General features: G+C 39.1%; 1 protein-coding gene across 2 annotated transcripts; it reads right to left on the reverse strand.

Annotated features, from left to right (window-relative positions):
- LOC111873514 (threonylcarbamoyladenosine tRNA methylthiotransferase) lies at positions 1–12,542 on the reverse strand. 2 transcript variants are annotated; one of them, XM_023868289.2, is made up of 10 exons: positions 12,365–12,541; positions 10,451–10,736; positions 9,850–9,922; positions 8,262–8,419; positions 7,188–7,376; positions 5,659–5,861; positions 4,459–4,604; positions 3,581–3,761; positions 2,537–2,683; positions 1–1,850 (listed from the first exon to the last, which is right to left on the reverse strand). In XM_023868289.2, the coding sequence occupies exons 2-10, from the start codon at positions 10,734–10,736 to the stop codon at positions 1,581–1,583; spliced, it is 1,653 nt and encodes a 550-aa protein (XP_023724057.1). In that variant the 5' UTR covers positions 12,365–12,541; the 3' UTR covers positions 1–1,580. The 2 variants fall into 2 exon arrangements, with proteins under 2 accessions (XP_023724057.1, XP_023724058.1); XM_023868290.2 differs by lacking the exon at positions 7,188–7,376 and having other exon boundaries at positions 12,365–12,542.
- Positions 12,543–13,793: the final 1,251 nt, after the last annotated feature.

The following is a 13,793-nucleotide window of genomic DNA, read 5'->3' on the forward strand; positions in this document are numbered from 1 at the left end:
TTGCCAAAGAAACCTGAACAGGGGGTTTTATTGTAGTGTGTACCTACTGCATTGTGCATTAAAGTCTGGGAAAGTTTTGTCAGTCATTTTTATTGCGCTTTGAAAATTGTGTTCACTTAGGAATATGAAGTCATTAACATTCTGGATCATAAGTGAACATAAAACATAATGGGATACATATGTATCCCTTAGCATCCGTAACTTTCATGTCGGCACAATTTTGTATGATTTTTTAAAATTAGTTTAATTTAATGGCGATTAAAAATAATTGTCTAAAAAAATAATTTGGATTCATAAGCAGCTAAAATAATCAAATTACATATTCTTCACTGAAAATTAAAGACAGAAACAGATGTTGTATGATATATTTGCATCAATGTGTACTGTGTTACATAAAATCGTTGTATAGGTTATGATAACGGTACAAGTGGCTGTCATTCAGTTGTTCACAGAATTAAAATGCTAGTGTCCATTACCTTAGCATGCATTGCAAATGTGGGTAAGTACTTCATCATTTTGTAAGCCCATATGTACACTATAGTATTTCCAGTGATGGACAAAATGTAATTTTTGTCCAAGTTGAATTTAGTTTGTTGTATACACAGAACAGTATTGTAATGTAAAATTTATTTTGAATAAAGGGCCTTTGGGAATTGCGATATCATAAGTCACTTGTCTGATGTAACCACACACTCTTCCTGGTTCATACCTCATTCCTGTTACAGCCTTTAGTTTTAAGGTTCGTGGGGTGAGGCAAGACAGAGTCTGCTTGGTATGTTGGCCACTATTTAATATTGTAGCATCCTGTTACACTTTTCACTTAGTGTCAATTAGTTTTTTACAGCCTCACATGCAACAGTAATGTTCTATAAAATCTATAAGAGATATTCACTTCAACAAAATGTTCTCACTACATGTTTCGCCCAGTGTGGTCATCATATGTTAAAATTATTGGACAAGTAAACTGCTGTCTTCTGCTTCACTGGCTAAGTTGTTAATTGTTAAACTAATTGACACTAGGCCCCTATTTAGTCTCTTATACCAGTGGCAGGTGATATATTGTGATGATCAGTGTAGAGCAGTTTGTGGAATAAGAATTGGCAGGGAAAATCAGAGTGCCACTGTCCACCACACATCCCAGACTGCCTGACCTGGGCTTCTTGCTATGAAGTACATCATACTGCGAGACTGAGGGACTCACAGTGGTGAACATGAAAATCGGTCTTCTGTGATGCAACTGTGCATAGTCTGATAGAAAGTTTCAGAGGAAGTTTGCGGAGGAATGGATTTGAACACTAAACTGAGGAACATCTTAAATGCAGGAAATTTAATATTGAGATTTTGTGATTGCTGAAATTCAAATTCAAATCAAGGAATATTATCTGGATGCTGAATGAATTCAATGCCATGGGAACTTCAATTAAATGATCTCATTTACACACCACTGAAACATATTCTGTTTTAAATACTCAGAGAAAATATTTAAAATACTTTATATACAGTAGCTTTCCATTTCAAAACACCATATCTAAGTATTTACATAGCTCAAGTCATGATCACAGTATAACAAATGAAAGATGTCACAATATTAACCACACTAATCTTGTCAGAATGGCTAGAAGCAGCATAAGGAGGGTGTAGGGAATCAGACGATGAGATGAAGGGGCAGTTTCAATCCGAATTCTGTGAGTTCCAGATGTCTCAGCCAGAGACGGTGGAGTGGTAAGACCAGGAGATGACCATGGTGAGTCCTTTAGAACTGGCTCACCATTCATAGAATGCTTACTGGTGGATACAATTTTTACAGTCACCATTTTCCCCAACAGCTCTGCACGTTTCGGCAGCAGCACCTGTAACAGTGTTTAAAAGTTTGAAATGCAGACCAAGTTTAAAGTCATTTAATGATAGTAAAATTTAGCATTTAAGGCTGTTTACAGTGAAACCCAATTTAAGTGTCCTTTTGGGACTATTGGATATGAACACTGAACTATGGGAAATCTTGCATGGAAGAAATTCAACACTAACTTTACTGACTCGGGATCGCCAAAATTACATCTTCGATCATTGAAAACATTGAATTGAGAAACATTAAATAAATATTCCATTTTATTTGGTTTCCTCCACCACCACACAGCTCCAGAAAAATGTCTCAAATCACCCCTTCCTACTTTGGAATCTGTCATACGATAAGAAACTGTTTCAGAAATCCCACTGTGATGTGTGGATCTCAGCTGTTCTCTGTTCTGTTTTTTTCTCTCTACTTGACGGCATCATGGCTGACACAATTCAGAATCAGTGAGCCTTGATTTATATTATTTAGGTGTGTAATGCTCCAAAATAATTTTTGTGACCAGTCAGTGATTAAGACTTTAATTTGATGCCACTGTCTCCATTATTTTCTCTTTGTTATTTCTCTAGTGAGAGTGCAAACAGCACAGAATTCCAGCCCAGATGTGGCCCACTCACTCTCCTGGAGTCTGTCAGACTGCTTCAGGGGCATGCAAATTTCCCCCCATGTGAGAATACTCATAATCACCTGTTCATAAAATTTGTTATGACCAACGTAATGTTTCCCATCATGTGATACTTCGGTCACTAACACATCCTGCACCTCTCCAAGTTTATGACTGTAAGGATGGTAAGACTGAAAAAACTCTGATAATTGCTTTGTCCTCTTCTTCACCTGTTTCAAACAAACACAGCAATATCTGTTATTAGGTGACAATACCTCATTTATGGTATGGATTAAGTCACGTAAAACTAGGGGTAAAAAGATATGGCCAATCACCAGTGGCAATTGACACTCAGTGTTTGGGAGTTTATCCTTTCAATTCTGGCAATCTCACTGAATCATGTGGCACATAGAAAATAGTGAACAGCATCTCAGAGCATGTAAAGTTAAACACAATTAGGAAGTCAGAATATTTAATCTGGTCTGTACGTGGTTAAGAGAAACAGTGTAAAAAGTTAATCTTGCCTGCCAAGCTAAGGAAACAGCAACACAGAAAATCCTGACCCACCTTTTTCTGTCGAAAAAAATATGTCTGGCTGATTAGAAGATTTAGTCATAGGGAGTCCAGGAGAGTTGAGTTGAGTTGAGAGTTTGGACCAGGAGAATTAAGAAGGCAGCTGAACAGTTGAAGCGTTAACACACATTGAAGACATTTCGTATGTAATAGTTACAGTGATCTTGTGAGTGTAAGAAGTAATTGCAGTTATGACTGGCAATGTCCAATAAAGCCACTCATCTGATCTAGAACCCATTATCATGAGTCACGCTTACCCCATATACGTAACATTATTGTTATTGTTGTTGTTGTTACATAATAAGTAAACTTTAATTACTTAGTCTGAGTGTTATCTGTTCTGTAAAGTTTTAGCTTCTACATACTGAGACACTGACAAGGAAAGCAACTATGTCCCGGGTGAAGCATAGGTTCACTTGCTTATGGATTATATAACCTTTATTTCTCATCAAAGATGCATTAATGTCCCATACACCATTGCTGGTATTATGCACAAAACAGAAACAAGTAATATCACATGCAGAAAAATCTTGTAAATTTCTTGGCATGGCTACCTCTTGGGCTGGAAGCCTGGGCATCCGTGCAGCAAGCGTGCCTGGCCGTGGATAAAACTGGTTAATGAATAAACTTGGAAATTTGTAATGCTCACAAAGACTCATGGTATCTTCAAAATCTTCTTCTGTTTCTGTTGGAAACCCACAAATAATATCTGTAGCGATGGTGACCCCAGGAACACTAGCAAATAAAAAAAACATGGATTATACATCCTCATAGCAAAACTATTGTAATGCACAAGTTTCGGTGTGCTATTGCCTGTCTTCCAGGATGTGACGCCGTGTAGTTTGATGGACAGATGCCAGCACTTTGGGGAAACGTACCAATTCTATCTTCATGGTCAAAGTGAGGTGACGGCAACTAGTATCAATCTGACTACATGACGTCACATCCCAGAAGACAGTAATTTTAATAGTCACCGTTGTATGCACTTCAAACATCAGTGATGGATCACATCTCAGAAAACTCCAGTTAAAATCTTTCCAGGAGAGAGAGTAAAAACATAATAATTACAGAGAATTTAAATATAAGAACACTGGAAGATAAATAACAGAATAATATGGTAAGGGAATATTTTAAGATTGAATAAAGAGAGAGGGCAAAAGGATTTTAACATGAAAAGAAAAGGAATACACTGAAGAAAGACCAAGACCAAGATGGGAACCACAGGTTAGGATAGTTCTGGAAACACGGAGATTTGTGAGAGGAGGATCTTGGTTGTTAGACGAGACACGGAAGTGGCAATGTCAAAGGAACAGTGCAAAATAACAGGAAGAAAGCTGGATACCTGAGTTTACAGAATGGCAGTGGAAAAAGCTTAAAAGAAAAAACTATATCTCAATATGAAATACTGTAGTCGAAATATGGGCTTGAATACCTTCCACGCAAGTAATCAACAACTCTCTGGAAATCCGCTCGGCTGTATTCCCTTTTCATGTCTCCAAGCACCGCATCACTTCCAGACTGCACTGGGATATGAAGGAAACTATAGACTCTCGGATGTGAAAGTATCTTCGCCATTTCCTAACAGAACATACCAAACACCACTGATTTAATAACATGGTAAGTTCAAGAAGAGCACTGACTTGTGGGCTCTAATGCCATGTGGTGGATCCTCACCGATGTCTGAGTCAGACCTCTTACATTTAGCTTCATGGTGGAAGAGTAAGCCATGCAGACGATAAAAAGGAACAGATATAAGCAGAGGGAGGACTTTCTTTTAGTTTCCTGAGGTGGGGTGAGACTGAGTCCACTAGGCACATCGGCCACTAACTGGCCTACTGTACCAGCCCCCAATGATAGATGAAGAGTGTGGAGTAGTCGGTGGAATGAGAATTGGCAGGGGATACCAAAGTATTTTGAGAAAACTTGCCCCAGTGCCACTTTGCCCACCACAAATCCCACATGACCTGACATGGGCTCAAATCCAGGCTGCCGCGGTGGGGCGCCGGTGACTAACCACCTGAGCTATAACACAGCCTGAGGGAGGACTGACTCCTCTACCATAAAGACGGAAACAGGTTCCTCCAAAACAAATGGTAACAATCTATCACAGTAGGCGGTGTCACCTCACAGAAGACATTAATTTTCATAATGTCTTATACCATAAATATATGTCATTAAGCATGAAGAAGATTGAATGAGTGGGTAAGAGATGAAGCCCCCAAACTTAACGACTCAGCACATGATAATGTGCTGTGTGGTCAGCATTATCACACCTGAGGGAGGAGCAACAGATGAGTATGGAACAATGCTGGAACAATAATTAGCAGGGGGGGAAACCAGAGAATCACAGAGGAAACCTGCTCCAGTGCCACTTCATCCACCACGAATCTCACCCTAGATTGGCCTGAAACCCCTGTGGTTCTGTTCTCTCGGTTCCAAAGATGAAACATGTGGAATGAACATGGCCTCTCCATTATGCATTCATTTTATGCACTTCATGCAATGAATCAAATCTTGATACTGATATTTATCCACAGCAGATACACTAGTTACTCTGCTGGGGTGTCTGTTTATACAAATGGGGTGCACCTCTCATGAAGATGATGATGTCAATCCCTTACATCTCCTATACCTCTAAGTGCTCCAGAATATATGGTGGGTTAGTCATGCCAACTCGCATCATGCAGCCATCAGGGATGACGTCCACCAGCTTCCACAGAAGCTCTGGTAGACTGGTACCAATGTCTCGGCCATATGTCCCGGTGTCTTCAGACGTCAGCCACAGCTCACACACTCCTTCCTCAAATGACTGTTTTGCTCGAGAAACAATTTCATCTGCAAACAGATAACTATTACTATTTACAGAACCAAAGCACTACTGGGCACTGTTTTTCGATATGTTGTTTCCATGGAAACAAAACACAAAACCGATCTCAGTTATGAAAGAACAAGCAGATGACAACAATAAAGAGCACTGAATCAACTGGCATTTCAGTGTTGATCTATGCGGAAAAAGGGAACCTATAAATAATTATTGTTCTTGTTGTATAAAGTTGCCTTTCCAAGTTCAATGTGCAGATTCAGTGCAGTCATAACTTCCAAGTGTCAACTCAAGGGCTATAATGAGTAAGGGTGAACAAATTCAAAACATGGCCTGAGACAGGACCTGTTAAGATTTCCCACTGAAATTTCAACAGGCATTTCACTGGTACAACTAACTGCATGATGCAAGTCACTCAGTTGGCCAAGAAATTCTCTATAATTATAGAATAAAAATGTACATTATCATGTATACAGAAGCCCACCACTGGACTTCGGACCCCATGCTGGGTCAGTTACGTCCAATTTATGCGATCACACAATATTTCTATTTGATCATTTCTCACCTCTACCTAGGTCCCAAATCAGTATCCATCCTCCAGGTTTTCTCACTAAAATTTTGTATATATTTATAATTTTCCCCAGGCATGCTACATGACTGATCACTCTCATCGTCTTTCATTCAATCGCCCTGTTATATCAGGTGAAGAGTGCCTAACACTATCGTACGTATAATTTTCTCCATTTATATTTCAAAATGGATGTAATTTATTTAATTTTCAGCACATAATTTCTCTGTCTTTCTGTGTGGATGTACATTAATGATTTCCAGCAGAAAGAAAAAGGCAAATGTGGGTTGCTTCAACCATAATCATGCTAATTCAACGTATATGTTGTGGAAAGTTGAATATTTCTTATAGTAAATGTAGGTTACTTACTAAACTGAAGTTCACTAAAGATGGCAAAATTATATATTGTTTACATCTGACTTCAGCATGGATCAGAAAAAATATTCACTGAACACAGAATTTTGCCATGTTGAAGGAGGTCAGAATTCCTGTCGACCTTGCTCTGTCAAAAAAAAATTATCGTTGCGAAATCCAAAGAAGTGAAAACCAGATGGTCTGAAGACGAGTCTAGCAGAACATTCTAAGGAAGGCTAAGGCTCAAAAAGAACTGTTTTACTGATGATGAACACAGGATCTCACTATACTGGGCTTTCAGAACGGTACAGATATCTTCTAAATTACCTTAAAATAAACTGAAAATGAACTAAAAAGTGGCAGTAGGAGGAATGCTACAATTCCTTACAGAATAAAAAAAAAAAACACATTTCCATACCTGGAGGATAGCTCCCAAGGTCACCTCTAGCATGCTTTGTTTTGCAGTACGTACACTGGTTCAGGCAACCAGTGTTGACTGGAATAATTTCAATGAGAGGATTCTTACGAACTTTGGGCAGCAGTAACGATGCCCCTCCAGTCTTTCTACCGCCTTCCTTTTTCTGCCCAAATAGTCTCACAGTATGACCTGAAAAATTACTGTTTTATATTGACACAATTTATGTGTGACTATAAATCAGATATGGATTAGTGAATGGCTTTAGTGACCACTTACAAGTCATAACTACAAATAACTATAACACTATGTCTGATTTCGATACTTTACAAATCACTCCATGCTAAGTCTTCTCCAGCCTGCAGTTTCTTCACTAGTCATTTCCTGGAAACGGATCTTAACAATGGAAATTCTTCAGCTTCTGTGTTCGTGAAAGTACTGTCCGGTGAATATCCCATGACTGAACTGTCAACTGAACTAGAGCACTATCTCTTATCAGCCTCCCTTGCAGAGCTCAACTATCAACTGACTAGGTTGCTCCAGTTGTCTTCCTTGGCAGGGACCAAGTAGAAAACACTGTTTCCAAAAGTAACTCTACTGTTGTGTGCATATTCGTTGCCGCGGGAACATGTTTGCCTGTCTGTTCCCCCAAAACAGGTTGCATAACACTATTGTTTATTCGTCTATCTAGTGGCTGTACACTCTACATGCTACAATATCTTCAGTGCTCTGAATGGAAATGAAATGACAATAATCTTTGAATTCAGTGACAGTGCTTCTTTCTGGTTAAAGAGAGGTGCAAAGGTGATCATACCCCTGGTAACAACACTCAACACTTATTAAAAAGATGTGCAGTGCTATATAAACATGTCCGAAACATCTTTGAGGGTGCTGCATTACCAGACACTGAAGCAAATTGTTACATCATCATCAGAAAGTCATTAGATACTTTTTCAACTGACAATGGGAACCAATATCACCGTACTGGAGATGTCTTTCAAGGCACAAGACTTTTCTTCTACGAAGGTGCTTATTTATGGTATGATGTACCCTCAAGGATGATTCAGATAGTAATACCTTTAAGGGTCTCTTCAACCACCTCAACAACTCGATCAATCTGCTGCACTCCAACTACGCTCAATTTCTGCAAAAAGTCAGTTCTTGGTGCACCCTGAGGAACGCAGCCGGCGACAACTATGGCCTTCCCCCTTTTCCGCCCTGCTTCCACCTCATTCCTAATGAAGAGACGGACATTCCTTATTCTTCACAAACCTTTGGTGATATTTTTAGCTGATTTTATAATGACACTGTCAGTATTGAGACTATACAGCATTAGAAGTTGGGATGATGACTGCTTACTTGGAAGGATTTTTAAAGGAAGTGATCATGGCCTAATCAGGGTAAGATCCTGGATTTACCTGAAGGGACTGAGGAAAATATCAGAAAACCCTCAGAACAGCATTACAGCTCTGCAATTCTTTCATATTTCCGTTCAATATTGCATGGGGTTTCTCCCTCTAAACACAGGACCAACAGCAGTTCAGTTTAAATGTCTTGTTCCCATAAAGAGACCAACAGAAATCAGCATTAAATTAGCTTGGTTAACAGTCAGTGTGAACTTCCAACACAAAGTTTCACTGAAATATTTTCTGTAGTTCTGGAGATAATATGCAAAGGGCCCAGCAGGACGGCACACTGGTAGCACTCTTGACATGTGTTCAGAAGGGGTTTAATTCAAACCTCAGCTGGGACACCAACTGCCCTGACTGAGGTGGTTTTTTAAATTTATGCCAGTCCTGCCATGCAAATATGAGCCGCAATAGCGCAGTTGGTATAGCAACTGACTATGGGCTGGACGACTGAGGGGTCGGAGTTTGAGTCCTGGAAGGGCGAAGAATTTTCTCTTCTTCACATAGTCCAGACTGGCTCTGAGCCCCACTCAACCTCCTATCCAATGGGTACTTGGGTCTCCTTTCCCAGGGGTAAAGTGGCAGGGGCGTGAAGCTAACCCCTCAACTCCAACTAGTGCCAAGGTCAAGAAAATGTGGATCTATACATCCACTCCCCCATACGCCTTCATGGCATAGTGCTTAATTAGTTGAGCACAGGGACAACTTTACCTTCCATGCAAATGCCAGGATCAGGCAATGACCACAGCCTTCCAAATACTTTCCAGTTCACTATTCATGAATGATCCTATCAACTAATGCTGTACAGCAGATGCAGCCAACCTGTGACTCTTGAGCTGCGTGTGGGTTTCTTTAACCATTAGTGGGGTTGGTGGAAAAAAAGAAATGATTCAAGACCTTTTCTACAAATTAATTAAATAAAAAACACAGGCTATGTGGAATCGTGGTCACCCCTGCTGAATTATTGGTACCGAAAGTGTCATAAAATACCCCCCTCCCAAAGAAATTAATGTAACCAACACATCAAAAGGGTAATTTATAAGATTACAATTTTCTAGGATCTGATGACTTACATTTTGATATATAGGTAGCACTGTTTAGGTGGAGACTGTTGCACCTCCATCTTCGGAGCAGATGAACCAAAATATTAGCACATGCTATCAGACTCCAAGACATCACACCCCACTCCTGACTGTATTTTACAGTTTGGATTACCCCAGAAGAATGTGCACAGAGATGGCAGATGCAGCGTTTACCTGAAATGGTCCTCTGCGGGATTCTTAACAGTGCAGCTATTGAGCAGCCAGAGATCTGCGTCCAGTTTGTTGTCTGCAGCAACACAACAGGTCAACATATGACAATTAGTACAAATTGGAAAACTGTAAAGATGTTATTGAATGAATGGTGGTAGAACAGTATCGAACGAGCTGGTGCAACGGTAATGCTCGATACCTGTGTTCAGTAACTGCCTGGTTCATATCCCAGCCAGGACGCTGGACTATCCTGACTTTAGGTTTTCTGTGCTCTTCCTCAGTCCCTCCAGGCAAATGCTGGGATAGTACCTCAATTAGGTCATGACTGCATGCTTACAAATCCTTCCAGTTTATAACTTAGCTGTCCATCCTGCCATCTGATGCCACATGCTCTAGCTAGCATGACTAAGATCTGTTGCCCAACCAAATTTATATCATTATTTTTGTGTTATGATATATTCAGACAGAAGTCTTCTTCCTCGTTATTGGAAAATGGCAATGGATACCTTGAAGAAGGGAGGAAGTTTCACTCAATTTTTACAGCCTCAATGAGGTATGAGTGAACATGGATAGCTGCAAAAGTATCAGTTCTCACACAACTCACCTGTCAGACGATATCCGTAAGATGCCAGGAGTCCTGCCATGTATTCACTGTCTGAGCTGTTGTGGGCACAGCCCCAGGTTTTGATATATATAGTCTGTGTTCCCGGGATGATGCTGGCAGGGGCAGAATATTCTTCTGCTTCTGCTCGTTTGGCTTCTCCATTTTGTTTCCTTCTTGCCCGAACTGTGACTGAATTCTTATTGCTGTAACGCTCTTTTGGAGTTATATCTTGAGATGAAATGAGATCCTCGATGTCTCCAACAATTTCACTGCATGCTGCTGGCATCTGGAAGTACAGCTATGGGTGACTCTCATACTTTCACTGTCTGTAGTTATGTCAGTGTTCCTATCTGGGGCCATGGCAGAAGCTGCCAACTTGCATGTAATCTCCCTGACTTGCCCCACCATTTTGATTCAGTCAAGCCATTTCCTACTCCTTCTCCATGCACAGTGTTTACTTAGTGTTTTCTATTTTATGTGTTTTTGACACAAGTAGCAATATCTAGGAATGAATCCCTCACCTGTAATGAGTTATCTCTATGTGCAGCTTTCTTCTGACAGTGCATAACAGTACTGCCACATCTCACACAAAACACAAAAATAAAGAACTAAACTTAAAACCCACAGTTCCTTTACTAAATGTAAGTAATTAATGAAGGTTCAACTATTAAAATAAAATTTTCGTTTGTCTCTGCAATACTGTATAGCTTAATTTATTGACAAAATGTACAGTATTTCTATATGTACCACCAGCTATACCATACTAAAACTCTCCAGTCTGCCCACACAATGTATTTGTGTATTCCATATGATTCTCACAATAAACAGCGACCAATGTGACCTGTAAGTTTTTTACTACATGAAAACTTAACACCCTTACATGTTTCGGTCTCTGTGGACCATCTTCAGAGGGCAAACATCACTACAAATAGGAAACCACCATCACATAAGTTGTTTAGACGTAAAGTACGTACACTTACATGCTACAATGCATAGTACACAAAATAGAACATTTCACAAACACAGCAGTTTCCTGGGAATGTAAAGTTTTTAAAAAATTATATAAAATTTCTTGATGCCAATTAAAAATTTTTTTTTGTATTGTCAATAATTAAAATTCGTAAACCATGCAGGCTCATGTTCGTCCTCCCATCCTCCCTCTTATATGGGGCAGATATTGTGCCACTGGCTATCTTGATGTGGAGGTTCTTTATATCGTCCAGGGTTTGCTCGTGGCTGCTGTGCTGTTGTAATTGTTAGTGTGACGGACCAGAATGTGACAAATGAAACAGCGGCTGTTTCCCTAAACAGCATTAACCAGTTGGTCTTCGTAGTGGAGACATAATATGTTTCCTGTGACATATGAACTGGACTGTTATATATTCTGCCCACAAAATTTCAATTTTAAACCCTCTGTGCATGCTATTGTTATTATAACCTGTTCTCCAAATTTCATACGCAATTGTCGGTTGTAATTAACATAACCTAAAAATTAAGTTCTGCTGACAGGTTCCTTACCACATTTTATTTCTAGTATATCGTGCATTCAGAAATTGTTGCAAGTTCATAACAGGGAGGTTAACAGAAACTAGTACACAAATCAAGATTGAATATCAATATGATGCAGATTCTAAGAATTTGATTTTATTATGTATTTTTTATTATAATTCATCGATCCATTTAGGTACATAATCAGAGGATATAAAAATTGTCGGATTACATTGATATACAATGTAGCTTAATAAAAAACTGCGTTATTTCCCCCGTTATTTGCCGAAGATTTACGAAATGAACCCCGTCCCATTAATATGTAACAAAATTCGCCAACGTATAGTAAAACCAATAAATTAAGATGCAATCGAAAAAATCCCACTACCTAAGCTACGCGAGACGTGGGAAAATGTCATCACTTACCTAGCTTAGTGGTTCTTTCTCATCCAAAGATAAGTGTGTGATCACCACTAACGAATGTTTTCAACACGTCTGGAGATAAATATCGTATAGTTACTTATTCATGCACGATTCTTTGTGTACAAGGCAACAACACGATGTGCATCATGCTTTTCCAACTTGATTTTTTGAGCTTCCAAGATTGTGCCTCCAACATAAAATTTCCCTGCCACCATTTCAGACGCTAAACGAAAATTGTTCAAATTCTGAGAGCTGTACTAAGTTTCACTCAGACAATTTAGCATGTATGATGAGTGTTGCAGAAGCTAAAATTATTAATTAATCTATTTAAGAATCAGTTTCTATAGACAACTTAATAGTAAAGATTAGAATTACGTGAACTTTGCAAATGTAATTGGTACTATCGCACCGTTACAATTCTGTAATTTATAACACCCGAAAAATATTTCATACAAAATTTAAAGGCAGTAGTCAAACTGGCATAGTCGCCATCTTCGTCATGTTGGTAGATGTAGCTAGGGAACATGCATGTATACATTTTTGAATGTGTGAAAGTTTTAGGTCCATGTTTCAGGCCTTGTGTAAATAACTTTTGACGTAAAGAATATTCACACAAAAGGTGTATGTGGATGTACAATCGCCATACAAAATTTTGCTTTCCAGCTATAATGGTTTATCAAACAGTGTTGTAAAGAAAATGATGAAGAGATTTCTTGCATTAGACAAAAGAATTAACTTGAAAAAAAAATGGCATATATTCTGGTCTGTCTACCTTTGCCTAACCATCATCCTTAAAGGCAGATTAGGAGACACAAATGTAAGACATTCGTTGCAACACTTGTTGGAAGGTGAGTTGCCAGCTTCATGCTCCAGCCACTTTATCCACGGGTAGTCACTAAGAGGGATACATGGCAGGGAGAGAAATCCTTACCCTTATAACAAATCAAACCCCTATTATTTACTCCACTTAACTGAATCATCGTAGCATATCCAATCCAGTAACGTGAGATTGCAATCTTCATGAAAATCAGTGAGTTGGTTGAAAGATGTGTAATGCTGGCTTTTGGAGTTTAGCCATGTAGTATCTTGAAGTTGTCCCAATATTTCAGCATACATAGCAGTCTCAATCTTCAGAGTGAACAATCACTGTAACAACTTCAACATACGACATTGCTAAACCCCAAAAGCTGGAAGTTGTGTGATGTACAAATATACCAGAAACGTATGTCTTCAAAATCTGATAAAAGGTTAATAGGGACACAGACTGAATAAAACCAGATCATTTTCCCTTATGAAATGAGAACAAAAAGGCTGACAAATTTTGTATGAAGCAGAAAATAAAAAATTATCGCTCTTTCTTAATTAAGCACCATACACTGGAGATGGATGGCAAATGGAGGTATAGCTCCACCACTTTTAACCTAAGCACTAG

This window comes from Cryptotermes secundus, unplaced genomic scaffold (assembly GCF_002891405.2).
Source record: "Cryptotermes secundus unplaced genomic scaffold, Csec_1.0 scaffold395, whole genome shotgun sequence".
In the NCBI taxonomy this organism is placed as follows: domain Eukaryota; kingdom Metazoa; phylum Arthropoda; class Insecta; order Blattodea; family Kalotermitidae; genus Cryptotermes; species Cryptotermes secundus.